The sequence below is a fragment of the Piliocolobus tephrosceles genome, chromosome 11 (genome assembly GCF_002776525.5).
Source record: "Piliocolobus tephrosceles isolate RC106 chromosome 11, ASM277652v3, whole genome shotgun sequence".
NCBI classification, from domain to species: domain Eukaryota; kingdom Metazoa; phylum Chordata; class Mammalia; order Primates; family Cercopithecidae; genus Piliocolobus; species Piliocolobus tephrosceles.
In genome coordinates, this window is record NC_045444.1 from 68,265,952 (window position 1) to 68,293,115 (window position 27,164).

Here is a 27,164-nt window from a genome sequence, read left to right on the forward strand (position 1 = left end):
GGAAGGATTCTGTCATATTTGCAATGGCAGGTCATTGAATTGTTTCAAGTAGGATGTGATATGATTTATGTATCTAAAAGACCAATGTGCATGCTGTGGGAGGAATAAAAAAAGTTGTAAAAATGGTGTTCTGAGTTTAGTTAGTTTAGTTAACTGAGCACAATTGCAAAAATGGTCTTTTATTTTGGAAGTTCACTACTTTTCGAAGACCCTAATTGGTATGGAATTGGGCATCATTTTTTCCTGTAAACATATGGCTCAAAGTCTTACTGGTATATTATTTTATTTACTTATTATTATTTTTGAGATGGAGTTTCGCTGTTGTTGCCCAGGCTGGAGTGCAATGGCGCGATCTCGGCTCACCGCAACCTCTGCCTCCCAGGTTCAAGCGATTCTCCTACCTCAGCCTCCCCAGTAGCTGGGATTACAGGCACGTGCCACCATGCCTGGCTAATTTTGTATTTTTAGCAGAGATGGGGTTTCTCCATGTTGGTCAGGCTGGTCTCGAACTCCCGACCTCAGGTGATCTGCCCGCCTTGGCCTCTCAAAGTGCTGGGATTACAGGTGTGAGCCACCACGCCCGGACTTAATGGTATATTATTAATGTTTTCTCAGACTACACATTTTTTTCTGTTCCATTTATTTTGTTCTCTTCTTCAGGGAAACAGATTATGCATATCAGAGATCTCTTTTATCTAGTTTCCATATCTATCATTTTTCCATTAAATCTTTTTTTGAAAAACTAATGTCTTGATCTTATCCTGTTTTGTTTACCTTTTTCTTTTTTCTTTTTTTTTTTAACCTTTAAAGTGTTTTATTTGTAAAACACTCTACTGTGTTTTCAGTAATGTCTCTTTTAAGGTTTGTGGCTTACGGCTTGGCTGTCTCTACAGGGTAGCCTCATTTTCCTCCTCCTTTTGCTGACTGTGTTGTGTGTACACGTTTCACCTCCTTGTATTATCATATTATTTACCTCTTGAAACCTTTTTCTTTGTTTTAATCGTATTATTGTTTCTACAAAATTGATGATGTCATGAAGTTCTTGAGTTCATCGGATGAGCTCACAGATGTGTACGTTCCTCTGGCATGAGTTCTTCGACATGTGTTTTTCCCTATCCTTTCCACCTTTGTTCTTGTGGTATTGTTTTGTATGGATTCCGTGTTGGTTTCTTTTTGAAAATGGTTCATTCTTGTATGAGAGAACTTCTTTCCAAATCAGAAGGTTGAAGAGAAGGACCAGGAGAATGTGTACAGCAGAAAAGAAGTGAATCTGGGTATGAGGTCAGCTGTGTGTCCCTGTGTGCAAGAACTGACTTAACTTTCTCTTCAGCTGACAGAAATACTAGCTGCAGGTCTGTTTCTCAAAGATTTTTCTCTGCACTACAGCACACTTACAACAATGGCCTCTGAGATCTTCATCTGCCTGTGCATGCATCTCTGCTACTCCAGCGTGTGAAATGGGGGAAGCCTCCATAGCCAGCCAGCATACCTTGACCTTTTAATTCTACTCAAGAAGTTTCTAATTTTTCCTTTTTGAATGAGCATGATTACCTAGAGAACTCTGTACTATGCTATCCCTGCCTGAGAGCCACAATTTCAGGCACCTTCATCATTTAGACTTTATTTTTTAAGCTTATAGAAAAATCGAGTGTATAGTACAGAGAATTCCCATTCATCTCATCTCCACCCCCACCTTCACAGTTCCCCTCTTATTGACATCTGGTATTATTGTGGTACAGTTATTTCAGTTGATGAGCTGATGTTAATACATAATTATTAATTAATATCCATAGTTTACATGAGGGCTCACACTTTCTGTTGTACATTCTATGGGTTTTGATAAATGTATAACAACATATATCTACCATTACAGTATCATACAGGGTAGTTCCACTGCCCTTAAAATAATCCCTATACTTCATCTATTCAACCTTCCTTCCTTCCCTCACCTCTAGTCCCTGGCAACCACTATCTTTTTGCTGTCTCCTTAGTTTGGCCTTTTCCAGACCATCAGATACTTAGTATCATATAGTAAAAGGCTAGACTTTTTAGTATTGGCTTATTCCACTTGGTAATACGCATTTTTCTCCATGTCTTTTCATGGCTTGATAGCTAATTTCTTTATATTGCTAAATAATATTCTATTGTATGCATAGATAGTTTGTCTATGCATTCTACTATTGAAGGACATCTTGATTGCTCTAAGGTTTGGCAATTATGAATAAAGCTCCTATAAACAGGTGCAGCTTTTTTCAACTCATTTGAGGAAATGCCAAGGAACACAATGGCTGGATGGTATCATAAGTGCTTAGTTTTTCAAAAACTGCCAAACTGTCTTGCTATACCATTTTGTATTCCCACCTGCAATGAATGAGTCAGAGGCCAAGCTGCCATCATCTCTTGCCTGGCCTCCTGTGCGGCCTGCTAACTGGCCTCCCCCTCTTGCTCCTGACCCCTGTCCTTCTCTTCTTCCCTCTGTAGCCAGAATGCCTCTTTTAAGGTTTAAGTCAGACCACAATGCCTTATTCATAAAGCTCCACATAAGTCATCTCGAGCTAAGTCTCTAACCTCACCTTTTAACCAGTTCCCCTTTATTCATTTTGCTCCAGTGACACTATTCTTGCTGGATGCAAAGCTGCCAAGCTTGCTTTTGCTTCAGGGCCTGTGTACTTGCTATTCACTCTACTTAGAATCTTGTACTCAGATATTTGTGTGAATCGTTTGTGTGAATCATTTCCTTACTGCATTTAGGTAGAGAAGGAATCTATGTGCCCGCTCCCAGTAGTAAACATTTTTCATTTTTATTTTGCCTTTTTATTCTGCTATAGTCTTCTTCCTTCCTTTCTTTTCTTTCCTTCCTTCCTTCCTCCCTTCCTTCCTTCCTTCCTTTCTTCCTTTCTTCCTTCCTTCCTTCCTCCCTCCCTCCCTCCCTCCCTCCCTGCCTCCCTCCCTCCTTCTCTTCCTTCCTTTCTGACAGAGACTCGCTCTGTAGCTCAGGCTGTAGTGCAGTCACGTGATCTCAGCTCACTGCAGCCTCTGCCTTCCATGTTCAAGCGATTCTCCTGCCCTGCCCCTGCCTTCCAAGTTGCTGAGATTACAGGCATGCCACCACGCCCAGCTAATTTTTTGTATTTTTAGTAGAGACAGGGTTGGGTTTCGCCATGTTGGTCAGGCTGGTCTCAAACTCTTGACCTCAAGTGATCCGTCTGCCTTGGCCTCCCAAGGTGCTGGGATTGTATACAGGTGTCAGCCTCCGTGCCCAGCCTTACCCTGTTATAGTCTTCTTAGCACTGACCACTACTAGATGCCATACCATATGTCCACTGGTTTGTTTGTTCATTTTATGCTTACAGTCTAGCAGCCTGGGCTGCAAAGACCTAGAGAGCAGAAAGTTGGCCTTCTGTTGTACACTGCTGTATCATCAGCTTCTAAAATCATGTGTGACACAGAGCAGGGGGTCAATATATATCCATTGAATGGCTATAAAATGTCTAGAAATACTTACATTAGACTAATTGTAACTGATTACCTTCATGAGTGGAGTATGGATGAAAATGGTAGAAGTTTTAGTGTATAATCCTGTGCTATTTGATTGGTATAATCAAATTTATTGCTGCTTATGCAGAAACAACATCTTGGGAGCAAATTCACTGCTGCCAATCATCTCCTTCATTGCCTTTAGATTAAGTTGTTCCTGAATAATCATGCATCATATTATTGAAACAAATTGTGGGGAGACACATATATTTGGTGTAGAAAAAAAAATAAACATTTTTGATTGCATTTTAAAGTCACAGGAAAGAAAACTTAAAAAAAGTATGGGTTGTTTATATGCCTTTAGCCAAGAAACTCAGTATTTCTGTCAAATATTAGCTCTTTTATGCTCATTTATCACACAGAGAAGAGAGTGAACATTGCAAACTCATACATTGAGTCCCAGTGGACTCAATAAAGCATAAAGTCAAGGGTTTCTAAACACGACAGAGAAGAGTAAGAAACTTCTAATGAAGACATAGGTCAGTATACACAGGTTCATTAAGATAGTTATTCCATTTGGAGAGAAGAAAGTTGAAAAACAGGTAGTTCAAACCTAAATTTGAATAAATTTTGAAAATAAACTGATAAATCTAAAGACATATTTCTCCCTACTCCCCTACATTTACCTCTTCTTACTTATTCATTTTCCCTTTCCCTCATACCCGCCTTGTACTCTGTGTCTTCTTCCTTCTGAGCAGCATGAGCAGCTCCTCAAGTTTCATCTGACCATGGTAGACAGTGCAGTAACAAAAACTATAATGTAATATGGACTAGTCATTGTCATCCCGGACTTTTCATAGACAGAGAATTATTATAAAGAATTCTCCTATATGTTTATCTAAGACATGAAAATATCTGAATACTTGTATAAGATTATGGCACATGTAAAACATATATGACTACATTTTGTCATTTCATTTTTGAAAGAAATTTCTGCAAGGAGGATGATAAAATAGGATCTCAACTATCATAACTAATTTTGTTTTACAAACATCTAATGACTTCATTGCTCTTTATTCTAATGTTAAAGGGTAGAGTGTGCATAATCATTTACATTGTAAATGCTTTTTAAAAATGAAGACTTGGTGTTTAAGAAACATACAACATGGAAAAATGATGACTGGTACATTTTCCTTAGGAATTCTTAAAATGTGTCAAGACCAGCCTGGCCAACATGGTGAAACCGTCTCTACTAAAAATACAAAAACGTAGTCGGGCGTGGTGGTGTACGCTTGTAGTCTCAGCTACTCGGGGAGGCTGAGACAGGAGAATCACTTGAACCCGGAGATAGAGGTTGCAGTGAGCCAAGATCGCACCACTGCCCTCCAGCCTGGGCCACAAGAGCAAGACTGTCAAAAAAAAAAAAAAAAAAAAAAAAAAGGAATTCTTAAAATGTGCTATACAGAAAAAGAAACGATAAGGAATATATGTGTAAAATGTTATCACTGTTTACCTCTGGAAAATGCTCTCACTGGTGTTTGATACGACTTTAGTTTTAGTCCCAGTGGACTCAATAAAGCGTAAAGTCAAGGGTTTCTAAACACGACCTGGGTGCAGATGGGGCCCGGTGAACTGTGAAAACTGACCCTGCATCCAATCTGTGACTCAACTAATCCTTCAGAGTTATTTATAATCATAATTTTCTCTTGAAATCAGATGACATAACTCCCAAAGGGCTTATATTTTGAAATAAAAAGTTTGCAGGGAAGGGAAGTAAAGAAGGAGGCGGCCACGGAAGGAGAGGTCATGGGATTTTGACTCTTACAATTACATGTCAGTGAAAATATTTCTGTCCACAGTGGACTCTTGGAAAATGATTACACTCATGTACTGATGTGGTTATTTCTGGGCAATTGGTACCCGCAATTACATCTTCTAAGTGCTAAAATTCAAGTGCTAGGTGAGGTTAGGAGATACTGGTTTCTCAAGTTTGAAATGTTCTTTTCCTGCGTTACTATTCTTATAAAGGACATGTTTCACCCAGCAACGAACTCATTTCAGTTCTTTCCCTTAAGATTGGATGGGGTCAGGGTAGGATCATATTTCATCCAAATACCATTTAACCATTTTAAAGTTATATGTCAGGTGAATAAACTGCTATATGTTCTATCCTTCTACTTTTAATAAGTTTCATAAAAGACAGACAAGTTGGGTGAACTGAAAGTTCTCAGCTCCTTGTGTGACAACACTGGGCCAGCAACCCGCAGCTCCACTCTGCACCGCAGGTGGAAACCTCAGCCCCGAAGTACAGTCTCCATCAACCTACCTAGCTTTGAAAGGAGCTGCTTCTTGGCCACTCCTTGGTTTGAAAGGGTACAAACACCAATGGTGTCCTGGGTTCCTTGGGAGGAAAGACCTAATAAGAAAGCCCAGTAAAATGTAGGAGACAGGCTTGGGGACCTTTGGGTAGAGAATTCTGGGGTCTTCTGCCCTAAATATGGTAAAGGAACATACTGGGAAGAGCAGGGAATTCCAGGGTCCTATAGTACCTGGAGGGGGAAGAGGGTCATGGACTTCAGGTTCTTCTTGGTCTTGCGGGGACACACCATGGTGAGGGCAACACCAAAGAGAACCCTTGTCAGCCTCCCTGAAGTGGGGAATGGTGCGCAGGGAAGCAGCTTCACTGGCCTGGGGCTAAGGGTGGTACTGAACTCAGACATTGCAAATATCTTCCAGGACAGCTGGAGGAATTGAAGGTGGTTGATCTTTCCATAGTACAAATATTCTTTTTGGAGTAAGTGGTTTCCTCCTAGGAGAGTCCATTAGTATTATTTCTTCCATTAACCTATGTCTGTGTTCTGAGTTGCTTGTACCCTTCTCCACCATTATCCCAAAACCGCCACAAAAAAACAAAAAACAAACCAAAACTCTAAAGGTAAAACCAATCCTTCACTCAGACTTCAGAACTGTTTGAGGATCGAAATGGATGATAATGCCAGTTGCTTTGTTGCTGTCTTACTAAGAACCAGGCAAGAAACGAAGCTTTAGCTTATTTAATCCTCATAATACCACCACGAGGAAGATCTAATTATTATTGCTACTTCTATTTTACTGATAAATAGACTGAGGCACAGATGTCTTGAGTGATTTGTGCAAAGTCATTCAACCAGGAGTGTCCATGTTGCATTTTTTGATCATGTATGTCTGGTTTCAGGGTCTGAATTACTAACTGATAAGTTATCCTCCACTTTAAATGCATATTTTTCTTAGTGAGTACCCAGACTGCCTTCACATTCGGTCAATGCTAATGCCAGTAATCACTTTCTGTATCTCATCTCTGCCTTGAAACTTAGGGTTAAAAATCATTGAACTTAAAAAGTCTTAAAGGAGTTTGATATATCAGTAAATCTTTAGTTGGAGGAAGCTTAAATTTAATTTACAATGCTAGTATGTTGAATTGTTTTCTCATAGAGAAATATATCTGGATGACAAAATTTCAGGACACTTTGAAGTAAAATAAATATAAGGATGGAGATAGGTAATACACTTGAAATGCCCTATCTACTTGTCAGTAACCTACTTACTATAGTGCTAAATACTTTTGAATTATTTTTCAGACCACCACTGAAGCATGTTTATTTATTCCCTGTTTTGTTCCAAAAAGGATTTAAAATGGCAAGCTTACAAATTTATCTCAATAGCTTTTTTAAAAAAAACAGTTTCCTGATAGATTTGTTCAATGTTCCTCTGGTATTGTTAGCCTCTCCCCAACCCAGCTTTTTTTTTTTTTAACTGTGAGAAGATGACCATTGTATATGAGTGACTATGAAGACTGAACTTTTGGGTGGAGAAGTCAGTCATGCCGACCTTAGCTCAATTCCCAAAAGGCAAATCTTGGCGTAAATGAGGTCAACTAAGGATAATATTGAAGTTAGACGTGGCTTTCTCCAAGGTAAGGCCTACAGAGTGCTTGGTGCCTCCTTCATACCCAATCTAGGAAGCAAATGTGGAGGCAGTGGAGGTTCTGTCCACCAGGAGAGGCAGAAAGGACCCAAAGAATGTTGAGGGGAAGGGCCTGAGAAAGAGTCAAATTGCTTGGAGAGCTGGGATCAAGATTGTATTTTTGGAGTCATTTGGGGATGGAACTGGGGATAATGGGTGAGGCAGAAAACTGCCCAAGGCCTTGCTGATGACTCTTGGCTTCCCACCAGGAAATCCTCTTGGCTCAAAAACATTTTTGAAAATATTCCATTAGGCACAGAGCCTAATGCTCCACTGATTAACAAATTTTGATTAATAGGCATCCTCTGTAGTTAGAAAGACTGCCTCTGGAGTCAAACTCCTGGCTTCATCACCTATTGGCTGTGTAGTTTTGGAAAAAGTATTTCGTCTCCGTGAGACTTAGTTCCTCTGTCAGTACAAAACAGATGGTACTAATAGTATGCCTAGTGGTGACATTGTGAGAATAAACTGGATAAATGCAGAGAAAGCCCTTAGAACAGCATCTGCTCATCTGTTGCAAAGCAAGTCCTTGGTAAACTTCCCACTACCTACACATCTGCATAAATTAGTCTAAGCAGATTCCCTTTTTCTAACACGTAGAACAAGGAGGGCCTCATGGGAATGGAAGTGTTGGAGACATTATGTGAAGAAGTTGGTCAAAGTGGACTCTGGGGAGCCAAAGAATAAAGTAAGGATTCTCCTAAAGTAAGGGTTGTGAAGAGACAGTGGGAGAGATCTCCAAAATTAATTTTTACTTACTTTAGGATGTTCCCTAGTGGAGTAGGCAAATTCATAGAGGCGGAAAGCAGAATAGCAGTTATCGGGGTCTGAGGGGAGTGGGAAATGGTGAGTTATTGTTCAAGGTTTACAGAGTTTCTGTTTTGGATGATCAAGAACTTCTGGAGACAGATGATGATGGTGGTTGCATAACAATTGTAAATTTACTTAATACCACTGAATTTTACACTGAAAAATAGTTAAAGTGGTAAATTTCATGTTATATATATATCTTTTCACAATAAAACAATAGTTTCCTAGTATTGATCTTCTTCCTGCTCCACTTTCCAAAGAATAGATAGGTTGCCTCTTCTAATTGGGGAAATAAGACATAGGAGAAGGACGTTCCATGCTTCATCTGTGTCCTTCCAAGGATTACTAAGAGAGGCAGCCTGGAGAAAAAGGGTGGGGCTGCAGCTCCTAGATGAAGCCTAAGGGCCTATGGTTTCCCAGACCTGGGAGAGGTGACCAAACCATGGTCCAAAGGACAGGCCTGGCCTCCAGAGAACCCAAGACTTGTTGCTGTGAGGCACTGCTAATCTCCGATTCAGCACCTCTTGCTTATTGCCCCTATTTCCTGATGAGATTTCCTGGAGGTTGGAGTGGGGGGACATTTTAGCACAAAGTTATCTCATTTACAACTTGGAACAACACTTGGGGCATAGTCTTGATAAGACCTTAAATTTCTAACCATCAAATTTCTAATGGTCTCTCTGTTTCTCTTTTTGTGTGTGTGTGGTCTCATTGTGACATCATCTAGTAGAGTAGTTTCAGATTGTGGTCACTAGACCAGAAGAATTAGCATCACCTGGGAACTTGTTAAAAATGAAACTTCCTATGCTCTAAGACTGATTGAATCAGAAAGTCTGGGAGTGAGGCCCAGCACCCTATTTTAGCAAGCCCTTCCAGTGATTTCAATGACTACTAAGGTTTGAGAACACTGTTCTCCTTCATTCACAGCTTGCCAACTAATGGAAGCTCTATACCAAGAAAATGCGATTTACTTATTTTCTGACATGTACTGAATGGCATTGCTTATCTCCTTATGCACATTATTTCACCGTCAGTGCTGAGGCTTGTTGGTGAATTATATCAGCAGGAATAGTCAGAAGAGTCCCCATGAAAGTATTTTAATTAATGAATCTTTTATAATAATGTTACAAATGGGAATTATCTGTATGTTATTTGATTGCGAACTAAAAAAGTCAATTTTCAACAGACCATGGGTGGTAAATGTGTCCTCAGTAGAGCAGGGGTATATTTGGAAGACAAGAGTGTAAGGGGAGGTAACGAATATATTTCTTTCTAAACCCATGAGGCCAAAGTAGTAGGGATGATGACAACTGGGAGGTAACAGTAGCCAAACAGAATAGCAAAGTAAGTATCAGTGTATACAGTGAGTCCTTCATAAATATTTGTTGAATAAATGAATAAAAGTATAAAAAACATAGGCATAGGGTCTCTGGTTTTAGGGATTTTTAAAATATTCAGGTATTTCCACTAGTTAGATATTAGCCCAGATGAGGAATAAAGTCACTTTTATTTGTTTATTTTGATGCATATGTTGTATATGTCAATGTTTTTAGTTACGTCCTGTTTAATGTAGAAAAAGATATTTTTCATGTGTAAAAAATTTTAGAAAAACAATTTAAAAAGTATTTTCTGTGATCCTGTAACTCTTTGTATATATGGTCAGCCATGAATTCACTCACTGACTCAAGTTGTAAATGACACACAATAACCTGAAGGAGGGAAAAATCCTTGTCGCATGGAAGGAAGAGAGACCCAAGAAAAGATAATAGAAGAATATGTGATGAGTCAGAGCAAAGTTTCCATTCCTGTGATTATCCAAAGACATGCCAGATTAATGAAGAGTAGTCAGAAAGGAAGGCAGGAGAGATCTTGAGAAGGAACACTGGATCCTGCCTGACCTCTAATCCAGGACAAACTGTGAGGAGGGTGGGAGCATGCCCCAGATAAGTTTCCAGGATCCTGAAGCAGAAGCCAGCTGAATGCCCCACCCTATCCCCAGCCCCTACTCCTGGGTGGAGCCTGCAGGACGGCAAAGTCCCTGTGTGGAACTGACTAACGTGTGTCTAGACAGATAGGCCTGAGACAGCCTCACAGATAATGGTGACTCCAGCTAGACTGATGGGGACGGAAATGAGATAAAAGAGATGCAGAGTAGACAGAAGAAAAATATATTTGGAAGTAGGCTATATAAATATAGTAAAGAATGTACAAACATCTTTGTATGTAGAAAAATATAAGTCCCTTATTTCTAGTACTTGATACTTGCTCAAGAAACACCTATGTTGTTCGACTTTATGATGGGATCAATGTTTTAAGGGTTACCTTGGAAACTTAACCTAGTATCTTGTTTCATGGGAAAATAGATTATGAATTATTAGTGGCTAACTTAGAAATCAAACATTTTCATTAGGATTTAATGTTAGGATAAAGTGACTCCTGGAAAGAATTAGAAATGAAGAATATGCATTTGGAGCAAGTCCAACCTTCCTGGCTGTAAGAATGCTGTCAATGACAAGTGACATCAAACCTAAATGAAAGTGGCTCAAATAATAAAGAAATTGATTGATTTCCTTTAAAAAAAAATGGTTAAAAGTAAGTTGACTCCAGTAAGGGATTTTTTTAAAATCAGGAAGTCAATGATATCACCAAGGACTAAGGTTTCCTTCATCTTTCTACATGAACAGATTTAGTATTAGGTTTAGCTTTCTGCTTGAAGTAAGATGGCTGTATTCATTGTAAGCATCAGATATGGATACACCACCTAGAAGCATAAGACACCCTTTCTATGAAGAGGAAACCTTCTGCATTCTGCCCTTTATGCAATTCTCATTGGCAAGAATTGCATCACATGTCCAAGCCTAAATCAGTTCACTGATTAGTGAACTGGGGAATAGTAACTGGTTTATATCAATTAGGAGTCATCCATCCTAGCCTAGGGCTGATGTTGGTGTCCCCTGAATCACTTGGCTTTAAAAAAGGGATAAAATAATTAGGAAAAAAATGGGTTCTGTTGGCTAGGAAAAAAGAGAAAAATAGATGTCTGATATATTCCTTTTAAATTTGAACTTGTCTCTGATGCTTAATAATTATATAATCCTAAGCAAGTCAATTACTTTCTTTATGCCTTAAATTTTTTAACTTTATAGTGGAAATAATATAAGTATCAAATTTATAGGCATTTTTGAGAATTATATAGAATCATATATGCAAATTGAATAATACATTGCCTTGGATTTAACTGTCAAATGACTTTCATTATTATTATTATCATTATTAGAAAAGAATAACATTTAAAACATCTTTTTAAAATTCAGGAAATATTCATTTATATTACATTGAATCAAAACATCACAAATAGTCAGATCTTATTCAACACATAGAGCTTTTTTATTAGTCATTTCTCAAAAGATCTGGTCAGGCTTTTTTCCCCCTTTTCACGAGTGAGGCTGTTTTTGAAAGTTTGTAGAAAGTAACACACCACAGATGGACAGAAAATAGGAAAACCAACCAAAAAGTATTGCAACTTTTTCTAAGTGATTTTCACACTCCACCTACAGGGTGAGAACAGCCTACAAACACAACACTCCAAACAGCCATCCCTCCCCACAACTCACACCATAAAAATGGAATTCAGAAAAATCATTACTTGATTTTTAATGATTCACTGAGCTCCAGCAACGTCTTAGCACATTTTCCTCAAACTGATTTCCTCGGGGACTTTTCCAAATGGAAGTAATTTGAAGAATACAAGAGCCCATATTTATCAATGCTAAGCAAATGATAAGCAGTTTCCTCCTGTCACCCTCCTGGTTGTCAGGGTAATTGCGTCATAAAAAGTCTTTGCAGGGGGACTTTGGAGCCATGGATAAAAATCACACAATTCCAGAACAAAAAGAGACTGGAGACTTCATCTTCCATGTGAAAAAAAATAATGAGTAGAGACTAATCATTAGTAGGAGCAAAGCCAAGAAAGGAGTTGCTGAACTGCCAGTCGAGGGCTTTCCACGACATCCCACACAAACCTCGATCCAGGTCTCCCTGCTTGTGACACTAGCAGAGACATGTTAGTTTTCACTGCAGAGAGAACACAGTTGTGGTTTTAGAAAGCACGCTCCTCCATTCTCAGTTCTTAAGCATATGATTTAAATAGAGTTGACCACCTATCTTGCTCATGGGATGCTTGGCCACTGACCTTGTATATTCAGCCCCCCTAGACACAATGATTGGTTGAGGGATAAATATGTTACCTAACTAGAGCCAATGAAACATAAGGATATGTTTATCGGATCATTTGGGAAAGAAAACTTTTCTCATTCCTGATTTGATGGTGTGAGGATGTGAAGCTTAGAAATACTGTCACCATCTTGCTACTAGATAAAGCATCAAAAGAGTCATTCCAGAGCAAGCAAAACAGAGGTGGACCTGCTGACGTCATTTGTGCCCTAGTTCAACCTATGTTTATAGTCACCACTAGCCATCAATATTTTGGGCCATGAAAGTCAATAAGTTAATCATTTGTTTAAACTGGCTTGGTTGGGTTTCCTATCACTTACAATTGAAATATTTAATGAAAGCCATTCATTAATTAGCCCAATCTACTTCTCTTATTCCTCTCTCTTATTCTGACTCTAAATGCCAAAGGAGCACACATGAGTGAGTGCCATCATGATATGCAGGTTGTAGTGATTAAACATAAAGAGTTTGCTCTCCACATCATTCCCCAAGTTCAGCAGCTCATTATTCATACATTAGCCATAACTGTTGCAGCACATTTACTCATGCTAAACAGCTGAGTTTAAAATGAAATGCCAGTGAATCTTTCTGATTTTACAATGCTACTCATGTTCTGCTTACTTGAAGACCCTTGGCTGTGCACTGGTTAGTTCAAAGTTCATCTGTGCTTTCTTTCCTTTTTCTTTTTCTTTTATTTTTGAGACAGAATCTTGCCCTGTCAGCAAGGCTGGAGTGCAGTGGCATGGTCTCAACTCACTCCAACCTCTGCCTCCTGAGTTCGAGTGATTCTCCTGCCTCAGCCTCCCAAGTAGCTGGGACTACAGGTATGCACCACCACACCTGGCTAATTTTTGTATTTTTAGTAGAGAGGGAGTTTCACCGTGTTGGCCAGGCTGGTCTTGAACTCTTGACCTTGTGATCCGGTTACCTCATGATCCACCCACCTCGGCCTCTGGGATTACATGGATGAGCCACCGCACCTGGCCACATCAACATTTTCAACCAATGTTTGACTATTTCTCTCTTCCTAGATAACTTCCCAAGGATAACTTCTTGACCTAATCTTTCTAGGAAGCATTTTTTTTCTTGTTATGCTAAATATGTTTTTTAAACTTTTCATTTCTGGGCTACAGATACCAGCCTTTCATCCCAAAAACAATGTGAACAAAAACATACAAAAAGGATTCCTCAAGTATATGTCCAAATCAGTAGATTGGTCTATCTCTGTTTTTTGTACTCTAGCAAATTCTGGAAAAATAGTCTATACTAATTTCTTCATGAAGCCACTCCACATTAATTCTTCATAGTATCATCTTCTGGCTGGTAGCTTTTTCTCTTTGCTGAAACTCTACTTCAGGGCATTAGGAATTTCCCAACTCATCTAGTGGTTCACCCTGTGGCATTTGATTTACTCTTTTCAGTAACCCTTCTTTCTGCTAATTTGGCAATTCATATTTGTCCTATATGCCTGTTGCTTTGGTGTCTATTCTTTCTAGTCTCCTCTTTGGTAGCTCCATGCCTTGCCTTAAATACTCACGTTTTCCTTAACTATCTGCCTGTCCTTAACTACCCTCCTGTTCCACACCTCCAATTTTATCCCCTCCTTTGATTTCAATTACTAGGATAACACGGTAGCCCGTTTTGATATGGAATTCCTGGAGTTTTTTAAACCTTAATAGTTGAAAGTGAAAAAACTTTGACATTTGAAAAGTCAAAAAATTGGCTTATTCTACACAGATAGGCTTTATTTTACCTTCAGTACAGACTAACTCTTTTGTTTCATAAAAAATATTTTGAATGGCTCTTTTAGTTACACTAAAACAAAGTGAGGGCTCTCCTCTGGCATTTAGACTGAGACAATGGGATTCTGAGAGGTTAAACATCTCCAGAAAGTAATGCACAAGGTTGTCTTCGCCATGAGCACAGCTGCATCACTCTCGGGTTCTGTGTCCTTTAGAAAATTGTCGTGTTTTTTCTAAACGTGAATTTAGACTGAACAGTCTTTTAATATAGGGGTTAATCCTCAGAGATGAATGACATTAATTTTGATTGCCCCCTGTCTTTATTTTGGTCATAGAACTTGAGGTCCTGAACTCAGGACAGCAAGACGTGTCAAAAGGACTTCTGTAGTGGAAGGTTTCTGTGAGATGGGCACCAGGCATTAGAGAATGCAGCAAGATGCTTGATAAGGGACCTCTATGAAAGGGCTTAAGTTGTAGATTTTGAAAGCATCTATCGCTAATGCCTTACAGCAATTATAGCTGATTTTAGCTTCAGTTTGGAGAACAGGAGGAAGGGATTAAGCTCATGCTTGGGAGCCTGGCTATAGATAGCTGGACTTGAGGAAAAAAATAGGTAAGAGAAAAAAATGCAAGGGAACAATTCATCAGTTTGGAGCCAGAGAGCTGGCTGCAGAAAGCGATAGCCAGGACAGACTGTGAAATAAGTAAACATTCACTGGCCATTCTCAAGAACTTTAGGATGGAGAATATATTCAAATAGCAAAGGAGCTCCAACTATTGAAGGTTAGCATCAAAGTAAAGGTATTTAAAAATTATGAGACCCTTGAGTTATAATTCACATCTCTAATTGGCACTATATTTCTGGGCTTCCATGCACATATATCTAGCATATTCCAGACATATTTTACCTTTAGTCCTCTTGTTAGAAACCATGTCTTTAAGAATAGGCAGGGAGAGCTTTGCCAGAGAACAAACTCATTAACACTCAAAAATACCTGCAAGTCTAGAAATCTAGACATATCTGGTTTGGAAGTCTGACTCTGTATAAATTCTTACCCCATGTTACTCCCTCTGGTTATGAGTTACTGCTGATACTTGGTGTTTCCTGCTTGTAATCTATCACTGTTGCTTGGGTCTCTCTCTAAATCTCTCTGTTTCTTGTTTGAGCATTTGTTCTTGTGCCTAGGTTTGTCTTCACAATTCTAGACCCATTTCTAGCCACCAACTGCCCGCACAATTTTGCTCCTGATTCTGATTACCAGTGTGTCTGGTATTCATTTCAGGTACTCAACAGGTATTTGTTAAATGAGTGAAGATTTCTTGGAAAGTCCCTCTACTCAGTGATTTCAAGGATCTTAGCCTCTAATGTACCCTGAATGTCACTCAGTTTCTTTCTACCAGACTAACTTCTCAAAGTACTGATTGATATCAATGCAGTATCTATCCCCAAATTAAGGATCCTTAGATTTAGCAAGGCACAAAAGTCAACTGAGGATGTTTTTACAGAGATAATTACTCTGTATTAAGGGAAAGGCACTCTTTTCCATCATTTTATGCTCTCATTCCTTGGTGATCAGAGCCCACCTGTTTTCATTTTCTCAGGATTAAAAACTGCTCTCAGGGAAGCATTTAATACCTTCATTAGAATATGTTAATCATATACCTTCATGTGTTATGTATCCGAGAGTTATTTGCATTTTGCTCATACATAATAAATAAGAATTTTATTTAAAATAGAAATATCTGGTTATTATTTAAATTTTGCTCTGTTAGGCATTGTTATACATTTAATTCTCATATCAACTTTATGAAGTGAACATTGTCCTTATTCCCATTTTGTAGATGATAAAGCCAGGGATGTAAAGTAACTTCCTTAAAGAAAGAGTATTAAGTAGAGAATCCAGACTTTGAACAGCCCAGTCTTTCTGAATCCAGAGTCTATGCTCTAATCATGGTAATTATGAGACAGATTGGTTCACATTAACCAAAGAAAGTTATAAATTGTGTTTTTAGGAGGTATTAGTAAGCACAATTCCCATCTTGAAAGTATACCTCTCAGGCAGCTGCCTGCCCTGCTATTCATGAGGCCAAAGATGGTGCTTTGCTTGGCAATATCCCAATCCAAATAAGGACAATTGAACACATTTTTTAGGCCACATGTTTCTGGATTAAAACTTTGTAAGTCTGAAAAACAATAGCCTCTAGAGACACATCTAAACACAAGACTCATAAAGGATTGGCATTTGCATTTGAAAATGTCTTTTAAAAAACCCAACAGTCAAATTCATTAGGGTATTGTGCTATAATCTCCACTAAGAGTCAGAATTCAGAAATTGTTTTTATTTTTCTCACCAAAATTATCTTTAAAGGGAGGTTTTTGCTTTGATTGCTTTCTTAACTGAAATTCTGCAGTCATTAAGGCTCTGTATGTGTGTTTTTAAACCAATTAATAATTTGTGTTTTATACTGCTTTGTTTTGTGCTGAGTTTTTTCTTTCAGTCCAGCCCAACTTTCAAACAATACCTCTCTGGAATATTCATGGAATCATTTTTTCTAGAAAGAGAATTTTCCCTCAGAAAACATTTCAGAAGTCAAAAGGTTTTTAAAGTTTAAAAGCAACTAAACGCTTCTTGGACCTGACTCCTTTTACATGATCTCTGTTTTACTGATAGTTTTAAGGGAAATGGTACTTTAATAATTGTATGGACATCTCAACAGAAACATCCTGAGTTTACTGCTGTGTGTCTTACTAAGTATACAGAAAATCAACCACATAAATTATTATTGTTCTAAAAATGCTTAAGCTGATATTTTGATCACAAAACCACAGCTTTTAGGAGATTTATAAGAGGTAATCTTAGGTATGACCTGTGGTATGAAGTTAAATGTTTAACAACAGACTCTCCAGAAAAAAATAAATTCTGATTTGTAGCATGTTATTTTTCATGGGTGTGAATACTACCACTGTAACCATTTTCAAGCTAGCCACGTGAAATTACTGAAGGCAGAATTGGAAAGAGATGGCACACAATCAGCACCACTGGGGCTGATGATCCTGACAACCTGTGCACTTTCATCAAAATTCAGTGTCTCTGAAGTCACCTTTTCGTCAAATGTTAGAAAAGGGATGAGGATGAGATTTGCACTTCATAGCCCAAGCCCTAGAGTCAGACTGCCAAGGCCCTAATCCAACTCTTCAGCTCCCTGTCTTCCCTTTGGTAAGCTATGTAACTTTTCTGTGATTTAAGTCTTCTCATATACAATCTGATAATAATAGAGTTTCTACCTCATAGGACTTTTATGACGTTTAAATAAAATAGTACATATAAAATGCTTCGAAGATTTTTTGGCACATACTAGGCCCTTAATACATGTTAGCTACAGGATTTACAATTCCAGCTATCACAATGTTTTATATGTTGTCATCTAAATCTTTCAGAGGTCATTAAAAACCACTCTGTTTTATAGGAACACTCTGAGAAGAGCCAGGTATAGAGGAAGGATTACTAAATAAGAAGTCATGGGTTAGGTTTTAGTCTCAGTTTTGCCAACACTTCCATCCATGACCTGTGTCAAACCATTTTCCTTCTAAGAGCTTTAATTCTCTCGTTAGTAAAACGCAGAAAGTAATAATCGTCCTGCCAATCACATAGGATTGTGGTGACACTAATGTGAGATAATGAAACAAAGAGCCCTTTGAAGATGATACAAATATGGGGTATTGTTATTAATCCAATTTAAAACTCATGATGCCATGGAAGAATTACAGTAAAGTAATAAAAATTTGGAGTAAATATTAGGAATAATGTGGTGTTAAGAGATGGAATGTTTTGTTATAAGAAGGAAAAAAATAAATGAATTTCTACCACGAAGCAGGGCAGCATTGTACTCAACCTCTTTTCCCCTCAAAAGAGCAATTTTAAAATGAAAAAGAGCAATACTTTAGGTATAACATACATTTAAAATAAGTTAGGGATCATAGGGAAATAAGTTAGCAAATATTCATGGAGTAATACTTTTCAGGGACTGGAAATGCACCAGAAAAATGAATAAATAAATAAAGCATATAATACTCTATCAAATGACAGACAGGTCACTTAGGCAAACCAGGTGGTTAGCATTATGCCATTAGAAGATGAATAATGGAAATCTTCAAATCGTTCTTTGGTTCTTAAGTTTTATAGATAAATAGAAAAGAAAATATCTGTTCAAGGACAGATTGAAGGAATCTTAAACCTGTTAAATTCAGTCATCTCGTGAACAATAAGAGCCATGAGGGAGCAAGGGAAGAACATCAGGTATTTTTAAAATTTGCACCTTGGATTCTGTTTACTTAGAATCATGTACATTCATACACATTCAGTGAACATTCACCAAGAAAATAATCTTTCTTTCTCTCTCTTTCTTTTTCTTTCCTTCTTTCTTTCTTCCTTCCTTCCTTCCTTCCTTCCTTCCTTCCTTCCTTGCTTCCTTCCTTCCTTTCTCTCTCTCTCTTTCTTTCTTTCTTTCTTTCTTTCTTTCTTTCTTTCTTTCTTTCTTTCTTTCTTTCTTTCTTTCTTTCCTTTCTTTTTTCTTTCTTCTTTCCTTCTTTTATTCATTTATTTATTGACATGATCTCACTCTGTCACCCAGATGGGAGTGCAGTGGCACAATCTCAGCTCACTGCAACCTCAGCCTCCCTGGCTCAAGTGATCCTCCCACTTCAGCCTCCCAAATAGCTGGGACTACAGACACACTCCACCATGCCTGGCTAATTTTTGTGTTTTCTTGTAGAGATGAGGTTTTGCTATGTTGCACAGGCTGGTTGTGAACTCCTGGGCTCAAAAGTGATCCTCCCACTTCAGCCTCCCAAAATGCTAGGATTATAGGTGTGAGTCACTGTGCCTGGCCTGTTTTCTTTTCCTCAAATAATTTCTCCAAGCTATGCTTTAGTAGAGAAGTTTCATTCTGTGGACAAAGAAAAAATCGCTTGTGCAACAAAGCTCTCAATATGGCCTCTTCTGCCAGCTATTAGTAAAAATTCTCATTGTTAAGTATTTTAAAAATCAGAATGCAATAAAAGGATACTTTTAAGTTTCCTTTTTCAGTGAAAAAAAGGCAGAATGAAAGACTGTTTATGTAGTATACTACCTTCCATGAAACGATGAGGGGAAAATACAAAATAAAAATATGTAATAAATCACTGGAAAGATATATAAGAAGTTTATGAGACACAGAGTAGACTGTGACCAGGGTAGAGGCAAGAATTTCATCATGTGAATGCCTGTGAAGTCCAGTACACATAAGTAAATAAAAACTAAATGTTATTTAGTTGCCCATCTGGTTTAACATTGCTCATGTTCCCCGAGCTTAGGTCTGGCACAGGCACGGACACCTGCAGAGTGCAAGGGACCTGTTGGGTGTCCTCACCTCCATATTCCCACTCACTGCTGCTTCTGGTTGTTTAGCAATGCGGTGCGAGAGGCAGGAAATTATAGGACCAAAGGCTCTGGCCAGACTGGTGGTTTTGCTGCTATCTGTGTAACAAATGCCCAAATGCTGCCTATTTTTTTCTCCTGGGGACCATTTGTGGGTCCTTCAGAGACAACTCGCTAACACCAAGAGAGTACTTTGAATATATATTTTCTACTATTTTATCTGAATTTTTATAATTCCTACCCTGGCTCTTATACCATCACTTACTCTTTGTAGCCTCTTTTTCACTATTTGACTTAAGTACTCTTTGGTACTTTAAGAGACTTCTATTCTACCTTCTTTATGGCTGTGAAAAAAATTAGCACCTTTTCCATGTCAAACGCTGGAAATGCATGCCTCTCTCCCCACAGGTTCACTCTTACCTCTGAATTCACAGGTAGCCCTGATTAGCCTGTCACTTTTATCCCTTTGGAAAGGAGAATTATGAACCAGATATCTTTGAACACCAAGAGACACTGGTCACATCTCCTGGACTTGCCAAATATCCTCCAGCGGGTGAATGGCCTCTTTGAGGGTCACAGCACTAAGCTGGCAACCCTCTTCAAACAAGTTCCCCTTTCCTAATCTCCTTACCACTGCTAATTATGAGGCTAGGTTTGGATGATCGAAAACACACATTTGGGATGCCCCTTAGCAATCCCTGCATAAAGGGCCTGCTAGACACATCTCATGACAATGTGTGGGCATGTAACACCCATTTTCCTAAAGGGACTCTGAAATTTGAGATAATAGGGAAAATCCTGACATCAGTGAAAACCAATATAAGCCTACACATAACTCTGACATTTAAAAGTCTGAGCCCAAGGAGAGTGAGGGTGGGGGAAGAGGAGATTTTTTTTTTTCACTTTAGTGTTTGACTATTTTATGACATTCAAACATTTGGATTAAAATGTGTATTAATTTTGGAGAATCATAGTCCAGTTAATTAGCTACGTGAAGAATAACCTTTCAAATTTTAATAAGATTTGATTTTGGTTTCACATGAAGATATGCTAAATTCCTGTTTGAGATAAAGGAGGGTCAAGAAAGAGGAACAAAAAGGGAAGTGAGTCAAAGAAGATAAAAGAGAGGAAGGCTAAAACTTACCTTGTCTCATCGATATAAACTGCTTCCAGCACAGATGCCGCATATTCAATATTCTTCTTTAAGTCAACGACGTTAACGTCACCTCGTTCCAGCTGCTTCACTAAGCATCTTAGTCTATTTCAAAAAAGTAGCCAAAGAGAGAAACAGCAAGAAATTTATGGTAACTATATGGCAAATAGTACAGTATTAAGTACACTAAGTTAAGATTTTTAACAAAGTTGTTTCTAGGTCAACAAATAGCAATATTTTCAGAGTTTTTTTGATATAATTAAGAACAGTCTTTATTACTTAAGGAATTACTAAGTATTATATTCAGCTCTCAATAATGTTAGGAGTATAGGTAATACTCCTCAGCTCTCAATAATATTAGAAGTACAGCTCTCAATAATATTAGGAGTATAGGCTACTTTAAGTACAATATTTCAGAGATAGTCCTCCTGAAAATTCAAGACAATATAGACATTTTCAGAAAAGTATATTCCTATAATTTATTCTATGACTTTCCGTTTTTTCAGTGTTGGCACTAGGAGAATATTCAAAGGATGCTCTTCTTAATTCACAATTGCAAAAATATGGAACCAACCTAAGTGCCCATTGACCAATGAGTAGATAAAGAAAATGTGGTACATATATACCATGGAATACTACTTAGCCACAAAAAGGAATAAAATAGTGTCTTTTGCAGCAACTTGGATGGAACTGGAGGCCATTATTCTAAGTGAGGTAACTCAGGAATGGAAAGCCAAATATCATATGTTCTCACTTGTAAGTGGGAGCTAAACTGTGAGGATGCAAAGGCATCAGAATAATATAATGGATTTTGGGGACTCACAGAGGAAGAGTGGGAGGGGGTGTGGGATAAAATACTATATATTGGGTACAATGTACACTGCTCAGGTGATGGGTGCACAAAATTCCTGGAAATCACCACTAAAGAACTTATCTGTGTAACCAGAAACCACCTGTACCCCCCAACAAAGCTACTAAATAAAAAATTTGAAAATAAAATTAAAAGACTTCAAAAAATAAACAAAAAAAAAAAGAATGCTCTTCTGACTGCTAGATTAGCTATTATTCACTGTATGAAGCAATAAAGACAAAGATGAAAGGCAAAAGTTCTGTAAAAAGTTAATTTGAGACAAGGAAAAAATACATGTATGTATCCTTAGTGTATTTACTGCACTCGTTTTCCACTTGAGGAAAATTTGAAAATATTTTCTCGTGTTTGAGTCCGTAGGATGATGTGTCCCGATGCTCTGAGGAATTTTAAAGTATAGGACTCAGCTAGATTCCTGGGTTACAGAAACCATGAGATAATTCATGTTATTGTGTTAAGCCCCAAGCCTTGGGATAATTGTTATACAGCAATAGGTAGCTGACAAAGTAAGGTGATACAAATTACCTTAACAAGTTTGTAACAGCTTTGGCAACTTCTATGCATTAAATTGTAAGCTGTGTGTTTCTGAAGATACTGCTCCTTACCAAGTACAAAAGGAACATGGTCCTTACTTGCTCCATACTATAGATAAGCAACATGAAGACTAATTGTCTATTTTCCTTAGTCATCAGACAGAATTTAATTCCATTCTATTCAGAGGTATTGCAAAATAGAGAGTAGAGTGCGGCTACTTTTAGGCACTCCCTTAGAGACAATTTAGCAGATTTCCTAGCAATTTATTTTGGATAATTTTCAATACCAAGGGTGAAGATACAAAGGCAAGTTAAGAATTTCAGCAAAGGTATCTGACATTTCTCCACCCAAAAGAAATAGTTCATTTCTCTATGGGAAAAAAAGACACACCTAGATGAAAACTTCTTATTCAGGAAGCTGTAAACAATTACTTTTTTTGTGCCATTTACTTTTGCTTGATAAAATATCAGCAGGCAATAACATTGAAAAATAAATTGTATGTATCAATAAATATGTCCTATTAATACAGAATAAGCAAAACAAAGCACAACAAGAACACAAGCAAAACAGTTTCCTTAGGAAGGAAAAATGAAGCCTGCCTTTGAGGCTTGTCTGAAACATCGAATGTGATGATAATGGATCAAGATGCAGAGGGTTTTGGGATTTTTGTAATGCTTATGACCCAGGAACATTATTCTTCGTCACACTGTCCTTTATTTATGAAAGGAAAAGAAAGAGGTTTTGTTTTTGTTTTTCCATAGTCCTGCAATGGCTTAGAAATATACTATCATATGTCTTTCTTGTGAAAATTACTTGAGTTCAGCTTGGTTGTACAATGTGGTTTAAAAACAATAAGTACTTCAAAGGGTTGCCTTTCCTTTTCCCTGAAAAACTGTATTCTATTTTTATTTGTTAGCGATTTTCTCACTAAAAACACTACATTTTCTAAACTCTCTTGAAGAGTATGGTCACATTACTAAATTCTTGTCAGAGCTGTGCATAGAGGCTGTTGGTGAGACTCTCAGAACAGTTCTTTGGAGAGAGCTAACTGCACTGGAAGGAGTTCTCTTGCATCCCTTGCCTGTTCCTTATGGCCTGGAATGCAGCGGAACTGTCTAAAGGCCAGCAGCCATCTGGGATCATAAATGACCTGGCAAAAGAAAGCCACACACTAAGAATGGTAGAAAAGAAAAATGGAAGTGGCCTGGATATCGTGCTATTCAGGTCCACCTGAATGAAATCGCCCGTCTCTGGACTTGTTTTTGATGCAAGAACAACAAAAATTGCATTTAAGCCACAATTATTTTGTGGTTTCTTTTATATGCGGATGAACCCAAAACACGCTGATAGATGAATAGAGAATGAAGCAAAACAAGGTAGTCAAGAATGGATAAATCTTTATTATCAAACGAGACGATGAGTACCCTGGGAGACCATCAACAAGTGCATTTCCTAACTCACAACAGCCTGTGGTTGTTCCTAGGGGAATCATCCCATCTGCAACTATAACTGATGAGACTTGTGATAATCAAGAGGCTCTAATGCTTGCACAATGAACATGCCGTTTCACACAGAGATCTCAATGTGGTTTAAAAACAAAACATTATGAATTATGTCTTGATAATTCACAATTAGATATATAAACCTATAACTGGATATAAAACTTCCACTGGGGAAAAATACTTCAGTAAGGTTTTACCACCCAACTAGAAAATGTAATTACATATAGTTATAACTCAGTAAACTCATATATCTCCTCATAGACACAAACACACACACACATACACACACACACACCTATATTCACTATGCCAACCCCAAAGGACTGGATAGAAATGTATATTGGGGGGTTACTAGGACTTGTTTTTTCTTTGCTTGTTGCACTAAATTTTCATTAATGAGTGCACATTTCTATTTACATAAAAAGGAAAACCTTTTATTGTAAAAATATTATTTACAACTAGAACACCAGCTTAATGGAATTATTTATATCACTACTATCCTAATTGTAATCATTTATATCATTACTATCCTAATTGCGAATATGCTTTTGTAATCAAATTCTATATACAATAATCCTCAACAATATTATTTCAGCTATTATTTTACTTTCTTCCTAGTTAATACAAGGTCAAACATCTTAATGAATAATTTTCAAATGACCGTATGTTCAGTATTGGTGGGTTCCAAAGTGTTAAGGCTTTATTGTATATATCTGTACAATTTTTTTTTTATTTTTAAGAAGACAATCGCATCCTATTTGCCTAATTCTTAAGCCATCCAATAGGCAAATTCTCAGAGTTGAAAATAAACAAGTTCCCTTAATTTAGCATAAAATAAACAAGTTCCCTTAATTTAGTAAAAACTCTTTTTAATAATGATTTTGCTTCTTTCAACAATCAGTGTGGGCAAGCTGAGTAGAAAACAATGTTCTTAATTTCTGGCATAGATAAGTTGTTCTGGTTCCCAAAGCTTAGGGTGAAGGCATGTTATTGATGTTCTGATCTGAGCAGTTTCTGACCCAGAAAATCGTGGATGAGGACTCTACCGGCTACCGTGTTTGGTAGCAAAACAAGTAAACTGCTGTTGTATCAACCAGTATAGACAACGTTGCTAAAATGGTGTTAAAAACACAGTGCAGTTAGATACATAATTTGGGTATCTATTACTGCACCTGGAGCTGTGTAAAAGAATATATATTTATATATAGACATTGGTACATATATAAGTATATATGTATATGTAAGTGTATATATATAAGGATACACATAAAACCACACTGATATATATTTGTATGCATATATAATGTGTGGATACCTGTGTGTGTACCACAATACCTTCTTCAAAGTATCTGCAATCTCTGAGGGTTGTGTGACATGCAAACAATGTGTTCAAATGTCAAACTGCAGGTATTTCCCATTGCTTCTTTTATGCACACCTTAATTCCTAAGCAAACTGGTGTAGTCACTGTTCCTCAAAAACCCTTACATCATCTTAGATTCAAGTGTTTCTCTCTTGCTGAAATCTCTTTTCTCCATGTTCCTACCATCTGTTACTGTCTAAATCATGTTTGGTTACCAGGCATATCTGAGATGCTACCTATCTCATAAGTCCTTTGAAGATGCCTGTTCATTGTGATTGCTCCCTACATAGAAACTAAACCACATTTTATTTGTTTCTCATTGATGACATTTGCATTTCTCTTTCATTATAATTTTAGTTTTTTATGTGGTATTTCCCCAATTGGTCTTTCATCAAATAAAAAATTTTCAGGCATGCAAACAAGCAGGAAAATTCACCCATGATGAGGATAAAAATAAATGAGTTAAAAATTAACCCAATATGACAGATGATAAAATTAGTAGACAAAAATGTTAACTGTTATTATAAAAACAAAATAATATAAACAACATTATGCCAATAAATTCAATAACTTAGATAAAATGAATTATTTTCTTAAAAAACACAAACTACCAGATATCAAGAAGAAACAAATAAATGAAATTTGTAACTAAAAACCCTTCACATAAGAAAACTCCTGGCCCAGAAGATTTCTCTGGTAAATTTTGGGACACCAAAGCGGGCAGATCACCTGAGATTGGGAGTTTGAGACCAGCCTGGCCAACATGGAGAAACTCCATCTCTACTAAAAATACAAAATTAGCCAGGCTTGGTGGTGCATGCCTGTAATCCCAGCTACTCGGGAGGCTGAGGCAGGACAATCACTTTAATCCAGGAGGCAGAGGTTGCAGTGAGCCAAGATCGCCACCGTTGTACTCCAGCCTGGGCAACAAAGTGAAAAATGTGTCTCAAAAAGAAAAATAAATAAATAAATAAGGATTTAATAACATTCTATACATATTTTCCAGAACATTGATCAACTGTAAATACTTCCCAACTCATTCTAGGTGACCAAATTATTTTTATAACAAAACTAGATGCAATCATTGAGGAGGAGGAGAATTCTATTTATGTAAAATTTTAGAAAATGCAAACAGTCCTAACAGTGACAGAAAGCACTATATCTGTTTGTTGTTTAGGAATGGAGAAAGTGAGAATCAGGGAGGAAGAGGTTCAAGGAAACTTTTGAGAGTAATGGATAATGTTAATTTTCTTGTTATGGTGATGGTTTCACAAGTGTATACCTGTGCCTGCACTTCAAGGTATTTGCAAGTCACAAGCTAAAAGATGTAATCAGTAATTTAAGAAAGAAAAAGGCTATGGGCTAAATAGATGCTATTGATATATACCTTCATTTTTCATCAATTTTATTAAAATATTTCAAATTCTAAGTTATATTATCAAAGACATGAAAAAAAAATCCAAAGCATCATTAAGTTCCTAATGATCTTTTGCCAAAGAGAATAACACAAATCTCTGATAATTCATAAGACTTTAAAAATCAGCCTGAAAAAATGTGCTGAGAACACTTTGATATTCTTAGTTTTTAAAGGGACTTCCTTACCTTCTAATGATCAGGACACTTAAAAGAAGACAGAAACAAAAATAGCAATACCACCTTTGAAAGCAATTTATTGGTTCTGTGATTAAATCAAGCAATTGCAGAAGGCAAATAACTTCTACTTCTGAACAAAGAGTACTGAGTTGTAGAAAATTATTGAGTATTTTTATTCAAATATAGAACTGCTGCATTCCAAATGAAAAGTTACTCAATGTTAAATGATGCAGTTTTTATAACCAAGTACTCTGAATACCTTCTAAGCTATCGTTACATAACTAAATCTTGCAAAATGACCACCTACATAACTAACAATGTTCTCATATGGAGAAATCCTGCGTGTCTATGCATGCATTTTTAAATTTTAGGATACAAAATACACAGGATATCCCTCATGTGACACAGCATGAATAACAAATAATAATTAAATAAATAAAATGTATTAAAATAATTTATAATTATTACATTA

General features: G+C 37.3%; 1 protein-coding gene across 6 annotated transcripts in view; it reads right to left on the reverse strand.

Annotated features, from left to right (window-relative positions):
* Positions 1-27,164, reverse strand: part of PDE1A (phosphodiesterase 1A) — a 404,293-nt gene that overhangs the window by 111,458 nt on the left and 265,671 nt on the right. For all 6 annotated transcript variants that reach the window (XM_023212370.2, XM_023212377.2, XM_023212368.2 and 3 more), the window contains one exon: positions 20,826-20,939. In XM_023212370.2, the coding sequence (XP_023068138.1) occupies positions 20,826-20,939 (114 nt within the window). The remainder of the gene's footprint in view (positions 1-20,825; positions 20,940-27,164) is intronic.